At 44.8% G+C, this 25,412-nt stretch overlaps 1 protein-coding gene across 3 annotated transcripts in view; it reads left to right on the forward strand.

Annotated features, from left to right (window-relative positions):
* The first annotated feature begins 1,321 nt into the window (after nucleotides 1–1,321).
* Nucleotides 1,322–25,412, forward strand: part of LOC147034185 (uncharacterized) — a 38,341-nt gene continuing 14,250 nt past the window's right edge. For 2 of the 3 annotated variants that reach the window (XM_085878230.1, XM_085878238.1), the window contains exons 1-6: nucleotides 1,322–1,577; nucleotides 8,153–8,305; nucleotides 20,135–20,221; nucleotides 21,607–21,708; nucleotides 22,187–22,391; nucleotides 23,100–24,461. In XM_085878230.1, coding sequence (XP_085734356.1) covers nucleotides 1,506–1,577; nucleotides 8,153–8,305; nucleotides 20,135–20,221; nucleotides 21,607–21,708; nucleotides 22,187–22,391; nucleotides 23,100–24,461 — 1,981 coding nt within the window. In that variant the 5' untranslated portion in view covers nucleotides 1,322–1,505. Of the gene's footprint in view, nucleotides 1,578–7,785; nucleotides 7,824–8,152; nucleotides 8,306–20,134; nucleotides 20,222–21,606; nucleotides 21,709–22,186; nucleotides 22,392–23,099; nucleotides 24,462–25,412 lie in introns of those variants that run through there. The other variant, XM_085878249.1, reaches the window with a different exon arrangement.

Here is a 25,412-nt window from a genome sequence, read left to right on the forward strand (position 1 = left end):
CGTTTGATACAGTGTGGCAGGGGGCCGCAAAAGAATGATGGCATAAGAAGAACTTAGCTTTCAGCGTTCGGCACGAAATGCGATGGTGGGCGGAAATGACGTCTTTCGTTCGTTCGTACATGAGAGGGGAGCGTTTCTTGGTTTTTTTCCGTCAAGCAATAAATTCAATGGTTTTCACATATATAACACATTAGTTTCACAAATTCCCATTGAAATACTCGGGTATTTCCGTCAATTGTCACCATTTCCGTCTTGGTTACGCACTGCCATCTACCGGACGGCCGTCATTGGTTGTCTTGAGGCACATGGGGGGGGGGGGGAGACACCGGAGACATGGTCGACACCGGGGACATTTCAAACTTGGTGCAATTGTATACAGCGCACGCGCTGTAAAAAGGATTGTGACGTCAATTGTGATGTCATAGCACTGTGTCCTGTCATTGGTTTGGTAAATAAATGGCCATAACTTGGGAACCACTTGTCCAATTAATATCAAACCTTGAAAAGGCACATCCACAGGTCCCCAGCAATATTCCTGGCAAGTTTCAATTTGATCGGACCAGTGGTTGTCGAGAAACAGCGGTCGCAGACACACACACACACACATACATTGCTGGAATTGTAGATAGATTAATATTGATTTGCAATAACATTAATATTATCATTGGTGTTGTTATTACTTTTGTTTTTTGAAGCAGCCTTGAAAGAACACCACCATTAGCTATCTCAACACAGATATACACCTCAACACGGATTTCCCCAATGGGGAAAACCCCCTTGGGGAGGGGGGGAAATTCATTGGCGACAACCTCCATCGTGTGACCCTGGGTCCTCTTGTCAAGTTTGGTTGAGATTGGATAAGTAACCACCAAGTGTATCTGATCGCGGACAGACAGACAGACAGAAAGACAGACAGAAAGACAGACGGACAGACAGACCGACGTTCTTTGGATCTATAACATTAACCACAATAATTTCGCCTCTCGAAAATGGTAGGCTATTGTGCGCCGCTCCCTCAGTCAAATTTCCTGCCGAAAGATTAAATCATCTTGATCGGCTCGAAGAGTAGTTTGAAGATGATCCCAAGGTGGTGTTAAATTATGACATGATTTGGGGTTTGTCGGTCGTCATCGACTCAGAGATTATAAAGTGATTGCAGTGTGGATAAAGCACAGGTATAAATAAATCTGTGTGAGGAACATTGAAACATTCGTTCATGAGACGGTCAGTCAAACACAACATTGCGGCAAGGCTGGCGACGGCCTTGACGACGAAGAAGAAGAAGAAGAAGAAGAAGAAGAAGAAGAAGAAGAAGAAGAAGAGCAGAATAGGAGGAAGAAGAATAGTCGTGCGAGAGAGAGAGAGAGTGAGAGTAAGGAAGAAGAAGAAGAAGAAGAATAGCAGTAGTGAGAGAGTAAGGAGGAGGAAGAAGAAGAGGACGTTTCAGGGGCTGGCACGGCGAGGCGCCGCGTGTTCTTCGGGGCCTGAGCTTCACCCGCCGCGCCATGGCCAGCGGTGTCGATCCGGAGGAAGCTTTGTTCGCCTCGTTGAGCATGCGGGACGTTCCGGATCTTGAGGTGAGTGATCGGCGGCTCGGCCTTTCGAAGCAGGTTTATTATTTGGAGGAGCAGTCCAGGCCTGTGTGAGGAGAACTCCGAGCCGGTGTTGCCGGGGATCCGGGTACAGTACGTTACTACACCGCCATGTGGTTGGGGGTGGGGTGCTGGCTGCTCGGATTCCCCGTTCGTGTGTTTGTTAATGACGTTAAACTAGTTATCTCCCATTGGGGAGGGGGGGCTGCCATTCGTGTCTGAACCAGGGAACCGCACGGCCCCGGTGAGAACACGTGTTTAACAGTAACGTTGGGAATCTTCCGGAGTGGAGCACGAATTGTCGGCTAACCTCACGGTGTACGTTTACAAACGACACTGGACCGTGTGCTCGTGTCACGTGGGTTACCGTGTGCACGTTCAACTGGGTGGCTGCGTGGCTGCGCGGCGGCGGCGGCGCGACGTTTTGAATGCAAAGTGTGGACTGTGAAGCACCACGTGGCGCCGTCATGTGTCCATTTATTTAAATATGGGCGGAGAGACGTTGTCGAGTCGTGTGTGTGTGTGTGTGTGTGTGTGTGTGTGTGTGTGTGTGTGTGTGTGTGTGTGTGTGTGTGTGTGTGTGTGTGTGTGTGTGTGTGTGTGTGTTTTTGGCGTTTATTTTATTTATTTATATTTTCCTGAAAACCCGTTCACTGGGTACTTGTAGGTATTTATTTATGTGTTTGTTTTTATTAATTTTGCGAATTCTTGACACAGGTAGGGAATCGAACCCAGCCAGACCAGATTGCACTCCCTCTGAGTGATCCTGTTCCTTTTTTTTTTTAGGGTGTTCCTAAAATTTGGGTGTTCCTTTTTTTTTTTAGCCAATAATTGTAATTAAAGTAATATCTATATATGTGTGTGTATGAATATATATATATATATATATATATATATATATTTTTTCCTCCCCCATCTTCTCAAGCTGGTGACGTAACTCGCATGCGGAGCATCATCCAAGGAAGCAGCACGTACCATTATTAAATAATAAAGTGTTGGTATGACTGAATCATTGGCCTCCCAGATTCAGAGTGACAAAGTCATCTGTGTCTGTTTTGTTCCACATGTGTGTGCAGAGATTTTTTTCCCCCACCCCCACCCCCCTTTTGAACCATACAGTTCCGATATAAAATCTAGACCCCCCCCCTTTCAAAATTTTCACCTTTTGTTGCCTTATCACCTGGAATTAAATTGCATTGAATCAGACTTTTTTCAGAATCAACAGCTTGGTTCACCATCATAAACACACAACTTCCAAATGAAAAAAAAATTACACGAATTCCAGAAAATGTATTAAAAATACAAAACTGGAATATCTTGGATGGATAAGTGCCCACCCCCACCCCACCCCCCCCCGCCCCACCAAGTTAATATTTGGTGGAAGCACCTTTGGCAGTAATTAACCTCCATCCATCGAAGATGGATGGAGGTTACAGTTTTCACCCCTTTCTGTTTGTTTGTTTGTATGTGAACAGTATTACGGAAAAACTCCTCGACGGATTTCGACGAAACTTGGTGGGGGGGTTAGGTATGGTCCAAGGATCATACCATTACATTTTGGACTTGGTCCCCCCCCCCAAAAAAAAATTGTTAGAGGAAATTTTTTATTTTTTTTGCATTTCTACTTGTTTTAAGTGATTTCCAACCCCCCCCCCCCAAAAAAAAAATTGTTAGAGAAAAAAAATTTTGTAACTTTTTTTTTTTTTCCAACAATTTCGATTCCTTTTTTTTTGCATTTCTACATGTTTTAAGTGATTTCTCCCCCCCCCCCCAAAAAAAAAATGGAGAAAAGAACTATAACTCTGTCAGCACTGTTGACATCATATTTAATGAATAAGATATAAGGTTCACTTGAGTGACCCAGCAGTATTGGGGGCGGAGGTTTTGCACTCTCCCGAGTGCTCCCCCTCTAGTTACAGCTGTGACTGTTGTGATCGATCTCTACCAACTTTGCACACCTTGATTGGGCAATATTTGCCCATTCTTCTGTACAAAACTGTTCAAGCTCAGTCAAGTTGTGTGGGGAGTGTTGATGGACAGCAATCTTCAAAATCGATTGGATTTAGGTCAGGGTTCTGACTGGGCTACTCAAGGACATTTATCTTTTTGTTTCTTAGCCTCCCCAGTGCAGCGTTGGCTGTGTGCTTCAGGTCATTATCATGCTGAAAGGTGAACTTCCGTCCCAATTCCAGCTTTCTTGCAGAGGGAAGTAGGTTTTCCTCAAGCATTTTTCTGTATTTTGCTCCATTCATTTTCCCTTTTATCCAGACCAAGTGCCCCAGTCCTTGCTGATGAGAAACATCCCCATAAGATGTTGCTTGCTGTGCCTGGTGTTTGTTGGCTAAATGGTTAGGGTGGCAGACTTGGGATCCTTGGGTCCTGAGTTCAAATCCTATTTGGCCATTGAATGAATACCAGGTGGTGTGTTAACTCAGCCTGTCATCCCTCCGAAGTCAGAAAAAATGAGTCGCAGCTTGTTGAGATGATTGAGCCATTCAAGTATCGTGCATCGGAGTGGCGACCTGTCCAGGATTGTGCACAGTACCCCCAGGAGACTGCTTCGGCAGCACCAACGCTCTGTACAGAGTATGGTCCCAATGGATGGATTGATGGAACATTATGCTGCCACCACCATGCTTCACAGGGGGATGGTGTTCTTTGGGTGATTAACTGTGTTGGGTTTTCACCAAACGTAACATTTTGCATTTGGGCCAAAAAGTTCCATCTTAGTTTCGTCAGACCACAAAACTTTTTGCCACATGGCTTCAGAATCTCCGAGTGGTGTTTTGCATACCTCCAAAAGGATTTTTTTGCTCCATCCATTTTCCTCAAAAAAATCCTCAAGGAAAAATCCTTGAGGACAGGACTTGAGGTGGACTTTGTTGAGTAATGGCTTCCTTCTTGATACCCTACCATACAGGCCAGATTTGTGATGTGCTTGGGATATTGTTGTTACGTGCACACAGTGACCAATTTTTGCCATAAAGGCATGTAGCTCTTTCAAAGTTGCCATTAGCCTCTTGGTGGCCTCTCTGATCAGTCTCCTCTTTGCTTAGTCATCCAGTTTGGAAGGACAGCCTGCTCGATGCAGGGTCTTGGTGGTTCCTTTAGCCTTCCACTTGTGAATGATCATCTTGACTGTGCTTCAAGGGATATTCAAGGCCTTTGAAATATTTTTATACCCATCCCCCAATCTGTGCCTTTCCACAACTTTATCCTGGAGGTATTTTGAAAGCTCCTTGGTGCTCATGGATGTCTTTGCTGTGGAATGCACTACCCAACAGAGGAAACCTGTGGGAACAGCTGATTTTATTTTGAAATGATCAGAATCACAACAAGTTAACGCAGGTGGAGGACAATTAACCTGGTGTGTGATTTTGAAGGTGATTGGTTACACCCGAGCTAATTACCTCCACCACATAAGGTCAAGGAGGTTATCTTTTCACTCCTCTCTCTCTTTGTTACTTGCAAAATCGAAAAATATTCAAGTATATTGGTTCGTCGATTTTGTTATTCTGTCTCTGTCTGTCTGTCTTTATCGCCTATAGGTCACAATTTTAAACCAAACTTCACAAAACTTCACCACATGGTAGAGTTTGTCATAAGGAAGAATCCTATTGTTTTTGAGGTCAAAAGGTGAAAAGGTCAACAACTGAGGTGGCATTTCTAAAATCCTCAATTTTCATCCGATTGACTTGAAATTTGAACAGGATTTGCATATCAGGTCACTGAATTCAACCACTAATTATTTTGAAGGTCAACATTGGCCGAATTTATAAAATTGTCAAGTTTCATCCGATTCACTTGAAATTTGACGAGGAGTTCCATATTTGGTCACTGAATTCAACCACCAATTATATTTGAGGTCAAATTTGTTTTATGAATTTTGCAAGTGTCGTGCTATGTATGACATCATCTTTAATTGCCAAAATCCTTCGGATTCGGCAATTATGTTGGGTGTGTGTGTGTGTGTGTGTGTGTGTGTGTGTGTGTGTGTGTGTGTGTGTGTGTGTGTGTGTGTGTGTGTGTTTTTACCCTGTTTCAGCGACCATGACCAAACTCGGTACAGACATCGGCCATGGTCCAACTGAGACACTTGTTGTTTTTGCTGAATCTAGGTCAAAGGTCAAGGTCACCGAAAAACCGAAATTCTTATTTTCGCAATTCCGTCTGCTAAAATGGTCGTATCGACTTCAAACCAAATCCAAAATGTGCATCTTCCAATACTGCATCCAACCATGTCTCATTGGGGTGTCACACCAACACCCTTCTTCGTGGTCGGGGGTCGAATGTCAGGAGGGGTCGGGTCAAAAATTTCAAATTGCGATAAAACCGCCATTTCAAGTCCGATTGACTTCCAAGTTTTGATCATGACCAAACTAAGTGCTATAACTCATTAAACAGTAGCACTATCAACTTGTAAGAACCAAATTGATTTCTAGGGTTTTGTTAACCTCTGGCATCGAAGATGGATGGAGGTTACTGTTTTCACCCCTTTCTGTTTGTTTGTCTGTTTGTTTGTGAACAGTATTACGGAAAAACTCCTCGACGGATTTCGACGAAACTTGGTGGGGGGGTTAGGTATGGCCCAAGGATCTTGCCATTAGATTTTGGACTTGGTCCAAAATCCAATATGGCCACTATGGTGGCCATTTTGAAAAAATATTTGAATTTTTTTTTTTTTGCATTTCTTCATGTTTTAAGTGATTTCCAACCCCCCCCCAAAAAAAATTGTTAGAGAAAAAAAAATTTGCAAATTATTTTTCAACAAAATTTTGATTTCTTTTTTTTGCATTTCTACATGTTATAAGTGATTTCCAACAAAAAAACATGCCAAAATTATAATTGCGGCTGATGTTGGAACTTCAGGTGGCTATACCCACGTAAAATCAATTTCTGTCTCAAGGAATCCAGTTATGACGAATGAATGAGTATGTAAAAGGGAAAGTTTCAAACTATAACTCTGTGAGCACTGTTGACGTCAAATTGAATGAATAGGATATCAGGTTCACTTAAGTGACCTAGCAGTATTGGCGGCAGAGGTTTTGCACTCCACCGAGTGCTCCCCCCCCCCCCCCGCTCTAGTTTTTTTCAGAGATCATGGAGATATGACAGTTATTCCGGCAATTCCTTGCTCAACAGGCAATTTCATTTTGTTTGTTTGTCTGTTTGTATACAGGATATCTCAAAAAGTTGAGGACTGATTTGGATGAAATTTTGTGGACAGTTTGGGTATGTGACAAGGGTGAACTGATTAGATTTTGGTGAAGATCTGGATCCGACTACAATAATTTTTTGAAGTGATTCTTCACCATTGAGAGATGGGGCCAAAAACGATATATAGTATGATATCTCAAAAATGTATTGGGCTTGATATGTTCTCGTGGATCAGGCATTGCGTGGTGGAGGTATGCGCTCCACCGAGTGCCCTTCTAGTTTACAATTGATATTAACTCAGGGGGGTGGACACCTATCCAACCAAGACATTCCAGTTTTGTATTTTTAATTAATTTTGTGGAATTTGTTTTTCACTTGGAAGGTGTGGGTTATGATGTGTAAGTAAAGGTGGGGGAAAGTCTGATTTAATGCAATTTAATTTCAGGCTAGAAGGCAACAAAAGGTAAAATTTTTGAAAGGGGGTGTACACTTTCGACTGGCAGTGTAATTAATGTATCTGCCTGTATTTAATGGTGTCTGTTAATAGAGACTCATTGTGCGGAAATGTCCACATCCATGTGACCCTTCTAGCACTTACTTATCTTGCATTTTCTGACCCTCAATCAATTGTTGCAGCATTATTTTAAGTGGAATGTTATGGCCTCTGGTTTTTGAAAACATTTGTTTCAGTAAAATGTGGCAGAAATATTTCCAATTGGCCTTCTTATAAATGACCTTGGCATTGTTTCTCTCACATACGTGCCAAATCTCTTACCACTCCACGCACAAATGTCTTTATTAGTATTGACGCCGAACAATACCGTTCTCTTGCTAAAATGTAAACTCAATCAGGGCTTATCCCACCCTCATTCAGATCTCTGTTTTTCTTTTATTTGCACAGCTTATCTTTAATTGATTGGGAAAACAAAAAGGTTTTTTTTCTTCTTCTTCTTTTATCATTTTTCTGCTAATGCAACAAAGTCACCGAGTGGAAAAGTACTCGCACTCATTTCCATTGACACTACATTCTGTACCAGTAATCGAAACGGTTGACTTGCCGTCTGCTCTCCAAAGGTCTGTTGTACCACCTTTACACTAAGTCGGTGTTCGATTGTTTGTCGCTACTTTGGTTCAGCCTGAAAATGGATTTGTCAAGCTTTAGCTGTTGGATGTTTAATCACCAGCCCAATGCTCACACGCCGCAGGGACTTTTTGTGACTTACCTCATGACGCCTACTGCTTACTTTGACATTTTCGGCCAAACCGTCACAATGTTGTGCTTTGGTTTGTACACTTGATCGTATCGTATTTCACAATCCTGCGATTATATCGGAAAATGAATCTTGCATGATATCAGATGTGGTTGTTGTTTTCATAATTTTGCTTTTGGGGTGCACATGCAGTGCCCTGCCATGTTTGATGGTAATGATCTGATGGAGCTCGATTTGTTGGGCCTTGACTTGATGGACAAAGGAACGACCCTGAGGAGTGCCGACTTTGGTCACATGACTTGTGCCGCGACTGGCATCTCTGATTTGGATTCTTCACTCTTTCAGGTGACTCGTGGGGTTTTTTTTTGCATTTTGTGAACAGTTTGCTTTTTAATCATTTTGATTGTTCTATGATCAGGTCAAATCACAATGTCTGTGATGATATCAGACAGGTTTTTTTTTTTATTTTATTTTTTTAATATAAACCATTTCTCCTCTGAGTGAGCTCTCTGACCTTCCCCAGTTCCTCCAAGATGTATCTCCCCCCTGGTGAGATGCATAAAATCCAGGCTTTTGGGTCTATCTCTACTCTTTTGTTCCTCTATTTTCCCATTTATGGAACTTCATTGTGGAGCTGCTTTAATGGTGCTCTTCCTTCCAGGACATGAATCGAGGAGCGTTCCAACATCTCATCTCTCATCTCATCCTCCATCCATACCCATGATCTTCTCCACCCCCATGAGCCTTACCTACCCCAGCAAGTTACTGTTTCCTCCCCTCAAACCCCCCCCCCTTCACAATTTTCCTGTTCCTTGATTGCTTTGTCCAAATGTATATCCACTGCCCCGCACTATCTGTACATTGTCTTTTTACTCTCTGTAACTTCTATCGACCATGAGTCTCGATTTTTTTTTTTTTTTGACAAATTTATTTGAGTGCACTTTTTTTTTTCTTTTTTCTTTTTTTTAACTTAGTTGGAGGAGATTGATAATAGGCCCCGTTCATCGTGCAACATTCACGTTTCAAATACTTTCGTCAATTTCAACTTGTTTTTCAAGAAAATTGTGAGTTATTTGAAAAAAGTGCAAGGGTGCCAATATTTTTGGCCACGACTGCAGGGGTAAATTTTCGTTATTACGCGGCTGCTGGCCGTCATCAATCCACGCTGACTGAACTTGTTTGAGATGGGCCGTGGGAATAGCACACACACGGTAACCCTCAGACTCCAGTTCTTTGTCAGCCATCTGAGTGTGTGGCGCATTGAAAACTGCTAAATTTATCACGTAATATTGTTGTGGGGCCCGGTCTCGGTGGCGAGCACGACCGCGAGGTGGAGCAATAGAGTCGGCTCCACTGAACACCCGGAATTTATAGGTCGTCACCCCGGATAACTCCGGAGCCGACGGGTCCCTTATCGGACCAAAGATCACCAATAGGTCGACCACGTGGGATAGGGTTAATTGCCAATTTCAATATACCTAAATACCCACGTTGTCCAAACTACCGGGGAAATTCACCCTCGGCAGGATCTGCGCGATCCGGGCCGTTACCGAGCCGGATTCGAGTCGTACCCCGAGCGGAGAGTACCAGATTCCTGCTGGGCCGATTGCATGATTATGGCAACAATGAAGCCTCCTAATTCCCGTTCACAGCATGGCAAACCAATGGCAGAAAGGACAAGGACGAGCTGGTACATTCAACAATACGGGTATTTATTTATAATAATAATCGGGGAGGGAAACACACAAAGAGCAGAGTTATCCGAATATAAAAGAAATGAAAATTTATACACAAGCACTTGTACAGTTGCTACTTAAAGACAGGCACACACACACACACACGCACACGCACACGCACACGCACACGCACACGCACACGCACACGCACACGCACACACACACACAGAAATGGACCCCGTCGGGTCTTTCTTGAAGGCTTCCAGCTTGAGGAAAGGTGAGCTGGAGACCAGAGCCTGTGCTTGGACCTGTCCACCTCGTGTGGTCTTCGACGATCCGGCTAGGTGGGACTCAAACCCGCAACACGATGCCGCTCCAAGCACCAGGTACCACACTCTCCAACCGGCCACGCACCAATCGACCAAGACCAAGGAGAAGATCAGAGACGACGATGACCCAGGACCAGACGAACCAGCCAGCACCAAGACCCGCAACTCCCAAGATGACAATGATGATCTACGCTCCCAGCCTGGTGTTCCTTTATATTCCCTTTTCCTCCGGGGTGAGAAAATCACCGTCTGAGGCGATCTCCACCCTCATTGGCCAGCGTGTCATGGGAAAGTCGCCTTCTGTGGCCATCTCAACCCTCATTGGCCGGTGTGTCATGGGGAAGTTGCCTTCTGTGGCCATCTCAACCCTCATTGGCCGGCGTGTCGTGGGAAAGTCGCCTTATGTGGCGTGATTGGACAAGGGGCACGCCCCTGCCTTCCTGGGCGGAGTCCCGGTTTGAGGCGATGGAAATCTCCGCCCACGTACGTGACCGAACGCACATGGGCAATGGCGTCGGTATGTGAAGTGAAATGAAGGAGATTTGTTGTAAAAGAAACTCTGCAGTGCACACATGTAATTCCCGTTAGACACAGGTAGGGGGCCCTAACTATAAACACATACTTACCGATATAACTGATCTATAGGACCTGGCTGTTGTGTGCAGTAAGTTTCCAAATTCATAACACTACCCCCTCCCCTTTTTCCAGACTCGTCGCGAGTCGTCAAATTTTCGTGTGACCAGCATGTGTAAGTTTTCCCCTAGTACGATTTACCTGCGGATCCCTGAGTGCGACATTTTTTCATACATGTCCCAAAATAAATAACCTAGTGCGCTACGTAACTAAACTATCAGACTCATACAGACGACTTACCTAAAATTGCCGGCGCTAAGACGAACACACAGGTGGGTTAAACTTATTTACAATCTTCACTAATATTTACACTAACCTTGGCCCAGGACCTGTCATCTGTGAGGAAAAAAGGCACGGCAAAGTTAACAGTTTGTGTAGGTGAGTGCACAGCAGCTGAAGGTCAGTCTTCCTCAGGGCCTGCTCAAAAAGTCCCCCTTGTGTTCTTTTCAGTGAACCTTCTTCCTTGTTCCTTTCATACCCCAGCTGCTGGAGGCAACTCACCCTAACACAGCAGGCCATGCGCTGTCCCACGGGCCATTTGAAGTGGCCTTTATGCAGAAGAGGTGGCCAGGCTGCTCAATGCAGTCTCTGGCTCACGGAAATGGAAATGGATGCAAGAACAACAAAAGAATGCACGGGCTGCTCAAATGCAGTCCCCGTGTGTGGCTGCCTGCAGAGCAGTCTTGGCAAACGCTTGCTGGATGGTCCTGGCGCAGATGGATGGATGGTGACACAGTGGCAATGCAAAAAGGGTAGCAGGCATGGGGTTATGGCAAAGGCAGGCAAATCAGGCATGGCAAGGCAAGGCAATGCAGACCAGGCAGATGCAGCCTGAAAACAGGTCGGCATATGAAGCTGGCCGTCCTCCGGTATGGTCCGTGTGTGTCGAGGGAGTGCGGTGGTGCCGGCCGCTCTGAAGGTGGGCTCGGACCTACCCTACTGTCTCCCCCCAACCTATCGCCTTTGCCTGTCTTTGTCCATACCCACTCCCTTAATTTGCAACAACAAAACAACAAAATTTTGCCCCTTTTTATTTTATTTTTTCTTATTATTTTGTCTCCCGAACCCCCTTTGTGTCATTGTTCGGCTAACCTATCCTGTCAACCCAGCCTTCTCCCAACCCCTAAGTTCCTTTTTGGAGGGGAATAAGGTAGAGGCTAGTGTCCTGTCTCGAGGCCTCACAAAGCCTCAGATTAGTCTCTGACAGATTTCAGCCATCTTCTCCACAGTGAGTCCAGCAGCCTACAGAGAGCGAAGGGATGGATGGTGTGAAGGGGTACATTTCCTAACTATCCTAGCATTTATTAACGTTAAACGACCCCGGGGCTTTTCAAAACGCCTGTCACTTCAAACTTTCGGTTCTAGAAACCATGATTCCCATCGCCCGTGTTGGTGTCCCGTTATAAATTTGGGCCTAGCCCTCAAATTTTCACTCGTGCTTTTGCACAATTTCATGGCTGGGTAGCGTGGCTCACATGGCAGAGATTCCCCCTCTGCCGAATCTCAAACTACAGCACCCCCGGGCCCTGAGGCTGTCTCCGAGCCTACCTGCTCCCAATGAACGCGGGGGTTGCCCTCTCTGGCATTGCCCCCATCCGATGCCCACGTGGCATTTTGGCGCTATGGGTCCCTTTCCAAGGGTCGCCCGTGCCCACTACACTATCCTGGTCCCTTGGACCCTTGGCCTACTCTGGCCGACTTCTCCGTGCCCGGGGTGCCCTCTACTCAATACTCACCTTTCACTAGCCACGCTCCCAGCCTCTCGTTGACTTCTGCACCCCTCCAAATGGGTTTCGTGCCTTCATACACCACCAACAACAGAACGACCTCCTTTTGGTAAATTTGACTAACCCACTAAATAACATTACACTGACCCCGGGATCACTTGGGTGTGATTCACTCCTCCCCCCACTCATTCATTCGCACCATGCATTCCACATTCACTCAATTCACACACTCAGGCCCGCTGACCCGTACTCACTCATTATGTTCCTTTCTTTCACTTTTATTTTCACACCAACACTCTACCTATGTTCCCCTAACTATCTCGTGCTCCCTCGTCGTCCCTTACTCTAATGCACGTTCTGTTTAATCTACGTAGCTAAGCTCCATCCCCCCTACACATTCCATGTCTCTCCATGTCTCCCAAAATCCATTTTCCATTTTAAATCTAACCTAACACTCCCACGAACGAGTCCACGGGCCCTGTGGAGGACAGCTCATGCCTCCATGAGGCCGGTCTATCTCCGCTAAACCCTTCCCCTAACTAATGCTCCTCTGTACAAGCAGGATGTCTGCCACATCCATACTGGACCCGTGTACTCAGAGCGAGGGTTTTTTTGGGGTTTTTTTTTTTGCACCGCCAAGGCAGCGGTCTACGTCTCACTCGTTCGTCCCTTCCGTCGGGCAATAATCGAGGCCTTGTCGTCACCCTGTCAAGCGCTTGCCTTTGAGGGATTCCCTACGCGAGCCAACGTGTGCAGCTCACCCGCAACTCGCGCTGGGATGTCCGTGCTGATGACGTCACTCTCACACCGAACCTGCGCGGTTTCTCATGCAGGCCAGCACAAGCGCATCTTCCCGGGGGTTCGCTCTGCGTGTTCCGCGAACAGAACACGTGGCGTGCAGCACGTGGAGCTTCGCACATGCGCTCGCATGTGGACCCGTCCGTTCCAAATTCACCCAACACTCGCCTACATTTTTACCATCCACGCGGCCTTGTTGAATCCCATGCGGAGCGTTTCTGCGCCTGATTCCCGCCACAAAGACGCGCGCGAGGGCCGCTCGCTAAATGCGAAACGGGCCCCATATGCGACGTCCCGTGAAACCGGTGCGGTTCCCGAAATACTTACGAGCGGCCCATTCGGCTCGCTATACCCGTCTCCCGTCAGGGTCGGTCCATGTTTCAATTCCTCGCATGCACTCACGCCATTCCACTCGTACTGCTCATACATTCCAACACACACTCTGGGACAATCACATCAGGGATTCGTGTTACCACAAGAAATCCCGGGGTTTCCATACCCCCCCCAAGCTCCGTGTGTACCCGTTCACATCACTCACCTGCTCAACCTCGTTCGGCCCGACCGGACCCACCCCGTCGCGATCTGCTTCGAGAGAGCTCCGCACCCCTGGTCCGAATCCCATGAATTTCTCTACGGAGGTTGAGGGGTTCGAAACCCACTCCTGACACCAATTTGTTGTGGGGCCGGGTCTCGGTAGCGAGCACGACCGCTAGGTGGAGCAGTAGAGTCGGCTCCACTGAACACCGGGAATTTATAGGTCGTCACCCCGGATAACTCCGGAGCTGACGGGTCCCTTATCGAACCAAAGATCGCCAATAGGTCGACCACGTGGGATAGGGTTAATTGCCAATTTCAATATACCTAAATACCCACATCATCCAAACTCCTGGGGAAATTCACCCTCGGCAGGATCTGCTCGATCCGGGCCGTTACTGAGCCGGATCCGAGTCGTACCCCAAGCGGAGAGTACCAGATTCCTGCCGGGCCGATTGCACGATTATGGCAACAATGAAGCCTCCTAATTCCCGTTCGCAGCATGGCAAACCAATGGCAGAAAGGACAAGAACGGGCTGGTACATTCAACAATAGGGGTATTTATTTATAATAATAATCGGGGAGGGAAGCACACAAAGAGCAGAGTTATCCGAATATAAAATAAATGGAAATTTATACACAAGCACTTATACAGTTGCTACTTAAAGACGGGCCCACACACAGACACACACACACACACACACACACACACACACACACACACACACACACACACACACACACACACACACACACACACACACACAAAGAAATGGACCTCGTCGGGTCTTTATTGAAGGCTTCCAGCTCAAGGAAAGGTGAGCTGGAGACCAGAGCCTGTGCTTGGACCTGTCCACCTCGTGTGGTCTTCGAAGATCCGGCTCGGCGGGACTCGAACCCGCAACACGATGCCACTCCAAGCACCAGGTACTGCGCTCTCCAATCAGCCACGCACCAATCGACCAAGACCAAGGAGAAGATCAGAGACAATGATGACCCAGGACCAGATGAACCAGCCAGCACCAAGACCTGTGACCTCAAAGACGACAATAATGATCTACGCTCCCAGCCTGGCGTTCCTTTGTATTCCTTTTTCCTCCGGGGTGAGAAAATCGCCATCTGAGGCGATCTCCACCCTCATTGGACGGGGCGTCGTGGGAAAGTCACTCTCTGTGGCCATCTCCACCCTCATTGGACGGGGCGTCGTGGGAAAGTCACTCTCTGTGGCCATCTCAACCCTCATTGGCCGGCGTGTCGTGGGAAAGTCGCCTTCTGTGGCGTGATTGGACAAGGGGAACGCCCCTGCCTTTCTGGGCGGAGTCCCGGTCTGAGGCGATGGAAATCTCCGCCCACGTAGGTGGCTGAACGCACGTGGGCAATGGCGTTGGTGTGCGAAGTGAAGTGAAGTGAAGATTTGTTGTAAAAGAAACTCCGCAGCGCACACACGTAATTCCCATTAGACACAGGTTGGGGCCCAAACTATAAACACATACTTACCGATATAACTGATCTATAGGACCTGGCTGTTGTGTGCAGTCATCTTCCAAATTCGTAACAATATCTTGTGCATCGTTTGACACCATGATTGGTAAGGGATGAACAAGTGATACTGATGTTCTGTGTGTAAGAAATAAAGAAAAACCAATTCATTGAAGGTGAAATTAAAAGTGATCTTGAGAAAGGTGAACGAGCACTTGGACTTGTGGAATCCACTTTATACAAACGATGTGTGCAAATGCCGGTAAAATCAAATTTCACTGGTCTGCATGAGACGGCATGTCTTAAATTTTAAGTGTTTTATTTATTTATTTATTTTTGTCTGCAAAGTCGAGTCTCGGAAGAGCTGGAACAAAGAACAGAACAGCTGGAACACAATGCAGAGTGGGTAAACACACCAACAGCAGGGTAGAGGGGCACCTTGAGAAAGAATGGGTGAGCAAGTTGGATAGAAACTCGAACACTGCTCGAAGGTGCTGAAATATGAGGAAGGGAAAGAGGTGGGCTTGTCGAGGGTCAATGAGGGTGGAAAAAAAAGCATGAGTATGAATGGGGGATAACCTCAGGTGACGTTGCAAATTTGAGCGAATGTTTCGGTGTAGTCTGCTTTGATTATCCTGTGGTTGTCTTGAATGCTTAACCTGTCAAGTTCCACACGGGTGTAACCTTCAACCGCATGAACTCTGCGAGCAATGTCAACATGTAGCAGAGGTGTGTAGGGCAGAGCAAATTGGAGGATTAATTACATCTGCCACCAAAGGTGAAGTAGGTTATGTTTTCACCCCGTCTGTCTGCTTGTTAAAATTTTTCAAGTATTTCGGTCAGTCGATTTTGTTATTCTGTCTTTTTCTGTTTATCGCCGACAGGTCACAATTCTAAACCGATCGTCATGAAACTTTACCAAGCTGTAGAGGTCGTCTCAATGGAGAAGCCTATTGATTTTGAGGTCGATTTTCTAAAATCATCATTTTTCATCTGATTGACTTTAAATTTGAATAAGATTTACATATTATATCACTGGATTGGGAAACCAACTTTTTGAGGTGTAAAGGTCAACTCAAGGTCAAACTTCTACAATCATCAAATTTCATCTGAAAAATTAATTTTCATCTGATTAACCTAGGAATTAAGTTGCAATTGCATAGTGCGTCACTTAATTTGGAAACCAACTATTTTTTGAGATCAAAAGGTCAACTCAAGGTCATACTTCTGAAATCGTCAATTTCATCTCGAGGTCAATTTTCATCCGATTGACTTGAGTTTTGATTAAGATTGCCATTTTTAATCTTGATGAAATGGACAATTTGATTTTTCCATGGCAACCTTTGGAGAGGGGGTGAATTTTGCAAGTATTGTGCTCTGCACAACATCTTGTTTTTCTGTTTGTGTGCAGCATATCTCAAAGCAAGGACAGATTTGGATGAAATTGGGGGGGGGGGGGCAGGTTCGGTGTGTGACACGGACGAACTGATTAGATTTTGGTGAAGATCTGGATCCGGATCTGAGTACTAGAATTTTTCTAAGATAAGGCCAAAAATGATATTGTTATATTTGTGGGGTAGATGAAGGAATTTCATCGGAAAAGTAGGATTGTTTCGTGTAGCATGGTCCATGGACGAGCAGGAGACATCTCGATGTAATTTAAGTAGGGAAACTGAGCTTAAGTTGTTTACTTGTGGGGGGGGGGAGGGGGAGGAGGGGGTTGTGCTGTGTTGACTCGGTAGGGTTTGAGGCTAGTTTATCCCAATATGTGATTGCCCCCATGCTGTCTTCCTCCGTTTTTGCATTTACAAAAGCCAGCAATAAAAGAACCACATTTTTACGCCAACAACAACAGAGCTGAACGTTTCCGAGCAGGCAGAAATCCCACCTTCCCGGATTCATACTGGCAGGCCACGCCCCCGAGGCTTATGATTGGTTGGGGGACGTCAGAGAAGAAAAAGGTGTTCGGGAGACAAGAAGGCAGCGGGAGGCTCTGGTCCCTCTTGGCACGATGAAAAGGCTGTGTGATTTTTATTGTTCGTGCTTGTGAGTTTGCCTGTGTGCTGGAGCAAGACACTAGCCATTGACTGTTCAGCTGGGTCGTGAAGTTTGGATGCTTTGAGGAGAAGGAGAGAGGAAGAGGAGTGCATCTCTTGGCCGTATTTCAGAGCCTCAGAAATCGCCTTGTATGACCAAACAGAAATGCGGCGCCATTTGCTGTGAACGGACCTGGAACTGAGAGGAGCAGTGTGGCAATCTTGATCGTGAGAATTAACTGTACGGTGGTTCTTGGGACCTAGCGGTGAAGACCTCCGCACAAATTATCTCCCATACGTCGCCGTGAGGATCGACTTGATGCCATTTTTGGTGCGGTGGCTATGTGGCTCGACGACTGTGAGGCTACTAAAGGTCATCTCTGGACACACAGTTGAGTGCCGGCATAAAAGGAGGATCTTTCCCCTTGTCTGTTTTTGTGACTGAGTGGAGACGTCTCAAATTAAGCTTTAGCTTTGCTTCGCTTGGTTTTTGTTACCTTTCCTTGGTTTATTTTCATTTTAAACTCATTGATTTATATTTATTGAACTATCATTTGTTGCATTTACTTGTGTTTTTCTACTCATTGTGGGTTCGAGGATAAACCCGTGTGCCTCCATTCTGGTACGTGCTCCGCCGCCTTCCGACCCGTGCGCTATAAATCTCCAAGGACCTCGGCTGTTCGCCTCCAAATAGCACAGTTCGGCTATCCATCCAAGTTGGTGTTGATCGGCCTCACCACGACATCTGGGTCAGCTGTGAGATATAACCTAATCGGCTTGGACACGACTAGATTTAGCTTGATTTCTCAAAAAGTTGTTGATGGATTCGGACCAAACTTGGTGGACACGTTGGGTGTGTGACGAGGAAGAATTTATTCGATTTTGGTGAATATCCGAATCTGGATCCAAATACGAGATTTATTTAATTTTCAAGTGATTCTTCATCTTTAAGAGATGGGGCCAAAAACAATATATAGCATGATATTTCAAAAATGTATTGGGCCAGATTATGTTCTCATGGATTGGGCAATGTGTGATGGAGGTATATGCGCTCTACCGAGTGCCCTTCTAGTTATGACTGTGTTGTTCAGGTGACTACTTGCTGCACACCTGTGTAACTGAAAGTGAAACAGCTGCATAGCAAGTGTAGCAAGCTCCGGGAAGGGAGTGGTGTTGAGGATGGTTTGAAAATGCACTACGTCATCCAAAACGTGTTTTTGTGCTTCCAAATATGCATCAAAGGACGAGTCCTTGTGTATCTCCCTCCCACCCTTTAATGGATTTACCATCTGTGTTCCGGTGAGTGAAGCCTCCTCTCACCATGATCGCAGCCACTCAAGCAGTTTGAGGTTAGTTTGATCAATGCAGTTTGTTCGATGCTGAGATTCATCAGCACTTCACCTCACAGCTGCAGGGCGTTGCGTTTGTTCACAGAACTTGTCTGCCCTGATTCTGATATTTATTTAATTTTTTACTTTGTTATCCCAAAGCTGTTGGTAAACATTGCAAACCTGGAAGCAATCCCACCATTCCAAGAAGCCAAAATATCATGCTTCACGGATTGAGGTTGCATGTCGACTATAATAAAGTCAGCGTTAGGCTGAAGTGAAAGATTTGACTGATCATGTGATTTACTTATTTATTTATTTATTTATTTTGGGGGTTTGCGACACTTTTGCTCTCAGAGGTCGGCAAGGGGTGGGGTGGGGTGGGGGGAGGTGACAAAATTATTAATTGGTAATAGGGCAGCTGTTCGGTTGGCCAATATGCTCCATCATCTCAAAATTTGTTAAAATTTTCTATTGAGTCCAAAGCACGGTCTGTTGCCTTCACAATGCAGGCAGGTCGAAAGTGTCTGTTTTGTACCGTCTCTCTTTTTAGGCATCTCTACCGAGATGACCGAATAAAGCTGGACCAAATGTCCGTCCGTCCGTCAATTTTTCTTTCCGATCTTGATGAAACTTAGTATGTGGGTAGAGGTCGATGAGTGTTGCACAACGATATAACTTTTGTCCGGGTTCAAGGTCACGAGGTCACGTAAGTTATAAAAATCGCCATTTTCAAAACCTATCTAATCTGCCATTCTACAAGATATTCGGCAACTGTTTATTGATTATGATAGTACAAAATATTATCTTGTATCTAACCAGACAGATTTTTGAATTTCCGTCCCGTTTGGCCGCCACGTAACCTGGAAGATGGTCAAAAACACCTCCCGGTACAAAGAAAACTTTTTACTTCCGATCTTGATGAAATTTGGTATGTGGGTAGAGGTCGATGAGTGATGCCCAACGACATATTTTTTCCCGGATTCGAGGTCAGGGTCAAGGTCACGAGGTCACGAAAGTTGTGAAAGTCGCCATTTTCAAAACCTATCTCGTCTGTCATTTTAGGAGATATCTGGCAACGGTTCATCGATTATAGAGATGACCGTCGCCCCCACATGCGGGTAATTTTTTTATTTTTAATTTTTATTTTTTCCAATATTGCTCATTCTGCTCATTGTCCTCTGACCTTCCATATAAACTCCAGGATGCATATGCTCTTCCAGTAACCCACTCCTGGTTAGGCTTTCAAAATCCAGGCTGAGCTGCACACCTCGACTCCTTTACTTTCTAGTTTCAGTGTTTCCTCTCCTCCCGCTCTTCCTTTCCTGTTCATTCATTCCCTTGATGTTTATCCCACTGTCAGTTCTACCTTGCTACTCCATAAGCCTCACTCCTGCAAAGGGAAATGCATATAATTTATTCACTTTCTTCTGTCACCAGAACAGCCTTTTACAGTTGAACCTGCCACCGATCAGACCATTTAAACTCGATCACTCAAATGAATGCATTGTTACCGAGCTGTCCTGTGGGGTTCCAATGTTTCCGGTTTTGGGTTGAAAGCGAGCCAGGTTTTTGGAGCAGAAATGCATGTTGAACATGAGATGTGGAAATTGATATTTTTGTTCATGTTGCAGGAATTTCTGGGCGTTGACTCAACAGCTTCCAATGACAGTAGCATCTTTGATTTCTGCTTCTCTGCGGAGCCCAGTGTGGCCTCGGTGGTATGTCTCCCTCACACTGAACCACCAAAACATTTCCCTTAATGGGGTTGGTTTGATGCATGTCTGCCAATTCGTTTCGTTTTCATCTGTTCCTGTCAACATGATGATTTTGATGTTTCGTGTGAGACCCCAACAAAGAAGGTTTGTTTGATTTTTGTTGCCATCTCCCTTTTTTGTGAAAATGTTGTGTATAAATTTGGGGGCTCATTTGTATTATTGAGTCAATGGTATGTGGAAAGGAAGGGACCATGAGGTTGAAAATAGAGAGGTGTGATGTGGGATAATTTTTACCTCTGTCACCAATGGTGGAAGGAGGTTATGTTTTCTCCCCAGCTGTCTGTCTGTCTGTCTGTCTGTGCCTGTGAGCAGGATATCTCAAAAAATTGTGGACAGATCCGGATGAAATTTTGTGGACAGGTTCTGTGTGTGACAAGGACAAACCGATTAGATTTAGGTGAAGATCTGGATCTGGCTACTCAATTTTTTTTGTGATTCTTCACCATTGAGAGATCAGGTGAAAAACTATTAAAAATAGCACGATATCTCAGAAAGTTGGGGACGGATTCGGACGAAACTTGGTGTCTGGATTAATTCGATTTTGGTGACGATCCGAATATGGACATGACAATTTTTAAATTTTTATTCAAATATGTGTTGGGCTTGATGTGTTCTCATTGATGAGGCATTGCATGGTGGAGGTATGTGCTCGACCGAGCATTTGCTTCTTCTTACATTTGTTTTTACATTTGCTTCTTCTAACATTGCTTTTAACAATCGTTCTGGAATCCCCCCCCCCCTTCTTTCACCTTGGACTGGTCAGGATTCACCATAGTTCATTTTTAGTTGATTATATATTTCCACTGTATGTGCAAGTTGTATGTCATAATTTGTGTCGCATTAATTTCTCATATAAAATCGTGTTTCTATTGATGGCTCAGCAGGACCTGTAACATCTTTCTTGTTTGTTATCTGTTCTTGTGTTTTTAAAAAAAAATCTGTTTTATAATAATTTACAAGGAATTAAGGCACAAGAGGAGGCCATTGGGCCCATCATGCCTGCACCACACCAATACCAGATTTATTCAATCCTTTGATACCACTTCCCTTCGTGTGCAGCCTTTTTGGCTGCTATACTGGTACTCATTTCGCCGACCTCGGAAGGATGATAGGCTGAGTCAACCCCCTGGTGTTAATTCAGCAGCCAACCGGGCTTGAACTCAGGACCCTAGGATCCCAAACCACCACCCTAACTGCTAAGCCAACACCAGGTTTGATAATAATAATTATCTGTTCTTGCTGACGGAGTTCAGCGTGGGATTCTTAAGGTGTGACTCGCTGGTTTGTGTCGTGACTTGCCTGTGATGAGCATTTATCTGATGCTGCAGTTGCAGAGGCTCAGAAAGCTGTCGGAGTCGAGTTGCTCAGATGCCTGTTCTGCAAAAATGGTGTCCAGCTCTCCTACAAGCAGCCCGATGTGGTTTGCTAGGGTATGACATGATAATTTAGCTGTTTTGCATTAGAGTTGTTCTTTAATGTATGTTAAATTTCTAGCATAATTTTGCTGCTTCTGTCCCATGTTAATTCAACTTACCTGCTAACTACATATAGGGGTCTCATTCATGTGACTTGACTTGAATTACCTGTGCGTCTTGTTTAAAATGACTTGTATAAAATAAATTTGAGGAAGGAGGGGGGGTGGTGGTTAGCGATTCCCTTTATTAAGATTTGCAGGGTTCATGTGTAAGCTTATCCAAACATGGCTCGCGCTAAGTAGACAGCTAAACTGAATTTGCTCTGAAAGCAGTGCAAGTGTAAACTTGTTTTTGATTGTTGTGGCAACTGGAGCTTCCCTTAGTTTCAGACAATCATTTCCAGATTTGCTCTTCAATAACTTAGCATCCTCTTTCTTATTTGATATTCTGGCCTGACTCCCTCCAACTTGATGATCTCTCACCACTTGTACAGCTTGAAGGCATCAGTCTGAATCCAGGACTGCCTAAACGGAATACCCTCAGCGAAAGTCATCCACATCCACACTTCCCAGTTGAAAAGAACTCTTTAGGTGGTGGGAGTGTCTCAAGCCCGAGAGGTCAACTGGCTGAAGCGCACGAACGCCAAATGGACAGCTACAACTGTTTGGAGGGAAGAGATTTGGTCGTGCAGAGCAGTGGTATGCCTCACCTCCTTTGCAATGTGATTGTGTACTACTACCCTCGGTCCTCTGCTGCTTTGGGAAAGATCTGGAAATGCTACTTTATATTGCATCTATATGTTTATTCTCAGCTGACGTGTTACCTTTTGCATCTCAGAAATAATTTAATTTTATAATATGGAGCTTGGAACATTTTACTTTTATTTGACATCACCTTTTCACTCGGCTACTGGTGAAGCCGTTCATCAGGAAGTGTTGCTATCACCTTTTACTTTTAACCAAATAAATTTGCTCATCGAGTGGTAATTGTGGGTCGTTAAAGATGGACCTTCACATCAGCCTGAAACTCTGATGTTGTACAAGCAGATCTCCACCATACAAAGTTGGCCCAAAATTTGAATTTGATTGGTTGGATATTTTAGTACAGTATTTTCTTTTTCTCTGGTTTAGAAAGAGTGGTGTTTTGAGATATTTTCTTTTGCATTCATTTTTAAAATTGCTTGGTTATTGCTGACTGGGTGGTTTGACCATTTGTCTGACAAACTAAGAGCAAAAGTCAAAGGTTTTTTTTATGATTCTTTTGGCTTTTAATTTCAGGATAATGTTTCACCTTCTCAGTCAGCTCGTTCAGTGGAACCATCTGAGTTGCGTTAGAATAAATGAAATCTGCATCTGTTGTCTTAATTTTCTTATCTATGACTATTTCCTTTTTTGTTGTTGTTGTAGAACTTCCTGAAATGATACTTGCAACTGAAAATTTCACCTCGCTGCATGGAGCTGGGACCATTCCAGTCACTGACAAGTTATTGTATCATGGAGTCAAAGAGGAAGATGAGCATCATGGAGGCGTGGGAACAAACGGGGTAATAGACGAAGTAGTGCACAGCAAGAACAAGCCAATATACCCACAACTGACTGAGAAACTGTCTACAGACGTTTTGGATTTCCTGTTGGACAGTGAGCCGACGGGTATGGAAATCGGTAAGGATGGTCTTGACCTCATCAATGTGAGTCGGATTTCAACCACTGAACTCGTTTCTTCTCTGCACACGTACTGTTTGCCATGTGCTAGAGTGCAGCCGAACGTTTGCGTTGGTCAAAAATCCCCAGTGTCATCAACTGTGCTTCCATTGCCTTCTTGTACAAACGAACAGGGAGATGCAAATCATGACCTACCGGTTGACAACGAAGGGGAGAGTAAAAGCAAAACTCAGTGTGAAATTGGCAACTTTGGCAGTGATCAAGTCGAAAAGCTTGAGAGTTGCCTCAAAACCACTTCGATTGAATTTTCCTTTCCCGAAGCCATAGTTCAGCGGCCCATGTCAGTTCCTGAAAGCAGCTCATCTCGCCAGGACATCATTCCAATCCTGCACCTTGATGTGTCTTTAAAGGAGTCTGGATTTTCTCAAATTCAGAAACAGGACAGTCCTACAAGTAGCAAGTTTAATACAAAGGGGATCAAAGAGCAACAGGTGGAACCTGTTCCTCCAACGGTCACTGATGGGGATGGTTTAAGCAAACGTGTCAAAAATGCTGAGTATTATATTGGACCAGTAGAGACTGTTAAAGAGGAAAACAAGCCCCCACCACACGTGCCACATTTACCAGTATTGGACGATGTTAACCAAAATCCCATTTCCTCTGTAAGTAATGAACATCCCATTGAGAAGATAACCAGCTCAAATGCTCCCTGCATGGTTGGATCACACTTCCCTTGTCCGCCGGTCACTCTGGACAATCCACCCATTTGCAACCACGAATCGATAGTGACCAGTTCAGCTCCTGGCGCGCCAGTCACAACAACTTGCGAGGTTGACAACAATAATAAGAAAAAGCGGATAAGTCTGCATCAGTACCGTTCCCGCATGAGACGGCCTCTGCGTATTGCAAATGCAATCGGGCCTGCAGGTTGTCCACCTACAGGCTCTGACGAAGCATTGCACACCATCCCTGGCACATCTGAAGGTGAAGGTTCGGGTGCACAGAGAGGACCTGCAAGGGAAGATGAGCAAGCAAAGTTGAAGGAGAGAAAAGTCAAGGCTCTGGAGGATGTCAATCGCACCATAAGGGCTTTCTTTGAGGATATAGGTAATGCTTGCTCTTTTTGGCTTTTTATTGAGTCAAAGTTAAATAATCCCTAATTTTATGCTTCACTCATTCCATGTTTTTTTTTCTTCCTGATTTACTTCAATGATGACATCTTTATTTGGTAATAATGACTGTGTACTGTGTTGTAATGGTGCCATTGGTTTAACTACTGCAGTATCAGAACAGTAAAGTGGTTTTCATTGTTAAAAGAATAAACCTTTAATGAGCTCGAATATTAACAATAATATGGTGTGTTGCAGTAATTTATTGTGCACAATTTGGTTATTTTTATACGCGGTAGTTCAGTTTCTGAGCTCTTGCTGTAATCTAAAGATACTATGGGACCCACATACATTGTACGTGTAATGAAAAAGGGTAAAGGTGTATGCAGGTATTTCAAAATATGATGGGGATGGAGGAGTGGCTGTGTGGGTGAGGAAGGCAAATAAGTCTGAAGAGGGGGAGAAAGGATAGGTGTGGGGGTCAAGATTGGGGGTGGTAGCGGGGGTTGTTCGTATAATCCTCGAATATTGTTTGCTTTAAAAAAAAGAAAAGAAAAACCTTGCCTGATGTTCAAGAAGGTCATGTGCCTGCCCTACGTCATATGCTTTAAATACTGTGCCAATCTGCACTATTTTTGGTCATGGTGACTTGCAATGAGCATGAAACTACAACTGCACTGCCCATATCCCTATAGTCCAATTTCTTTCGACCGCTCGCGTGCATGAAGTGAAAAATGGCGTTCAGCAATTGGTTCACTTTGTCTGTCTGTTTTCTGTCCACAAATGTAAGTTTCTAATGGAGGAATAATTTGATTTCAATTCAATGTCATATTTTAAACATGCATCGAAAACAAACTTGCAATTTAACAGTACTTTGACTCTCAATTCTTCCTGATGATGGCACATGTGCAGAGAGGAGTGAGATGATTTTATCTTGCCAAAACGAAGT

The sequence above is a fragment of the Eptatretus burgeri genome, chromosome 1 (genome assembly GCF_056783735.1).
Source record: "Eptatretus burgeri isolate ZD-2024b chromosome 1, Ebu_testis_v1, whole genome shotgun sequence".
Lineage (NCBI taxonomy): Eukaryota > Metazoa > Chordata > Myxini > Myxiniformes > Myxinidae > Eptatretus > Eptatretus burgeri.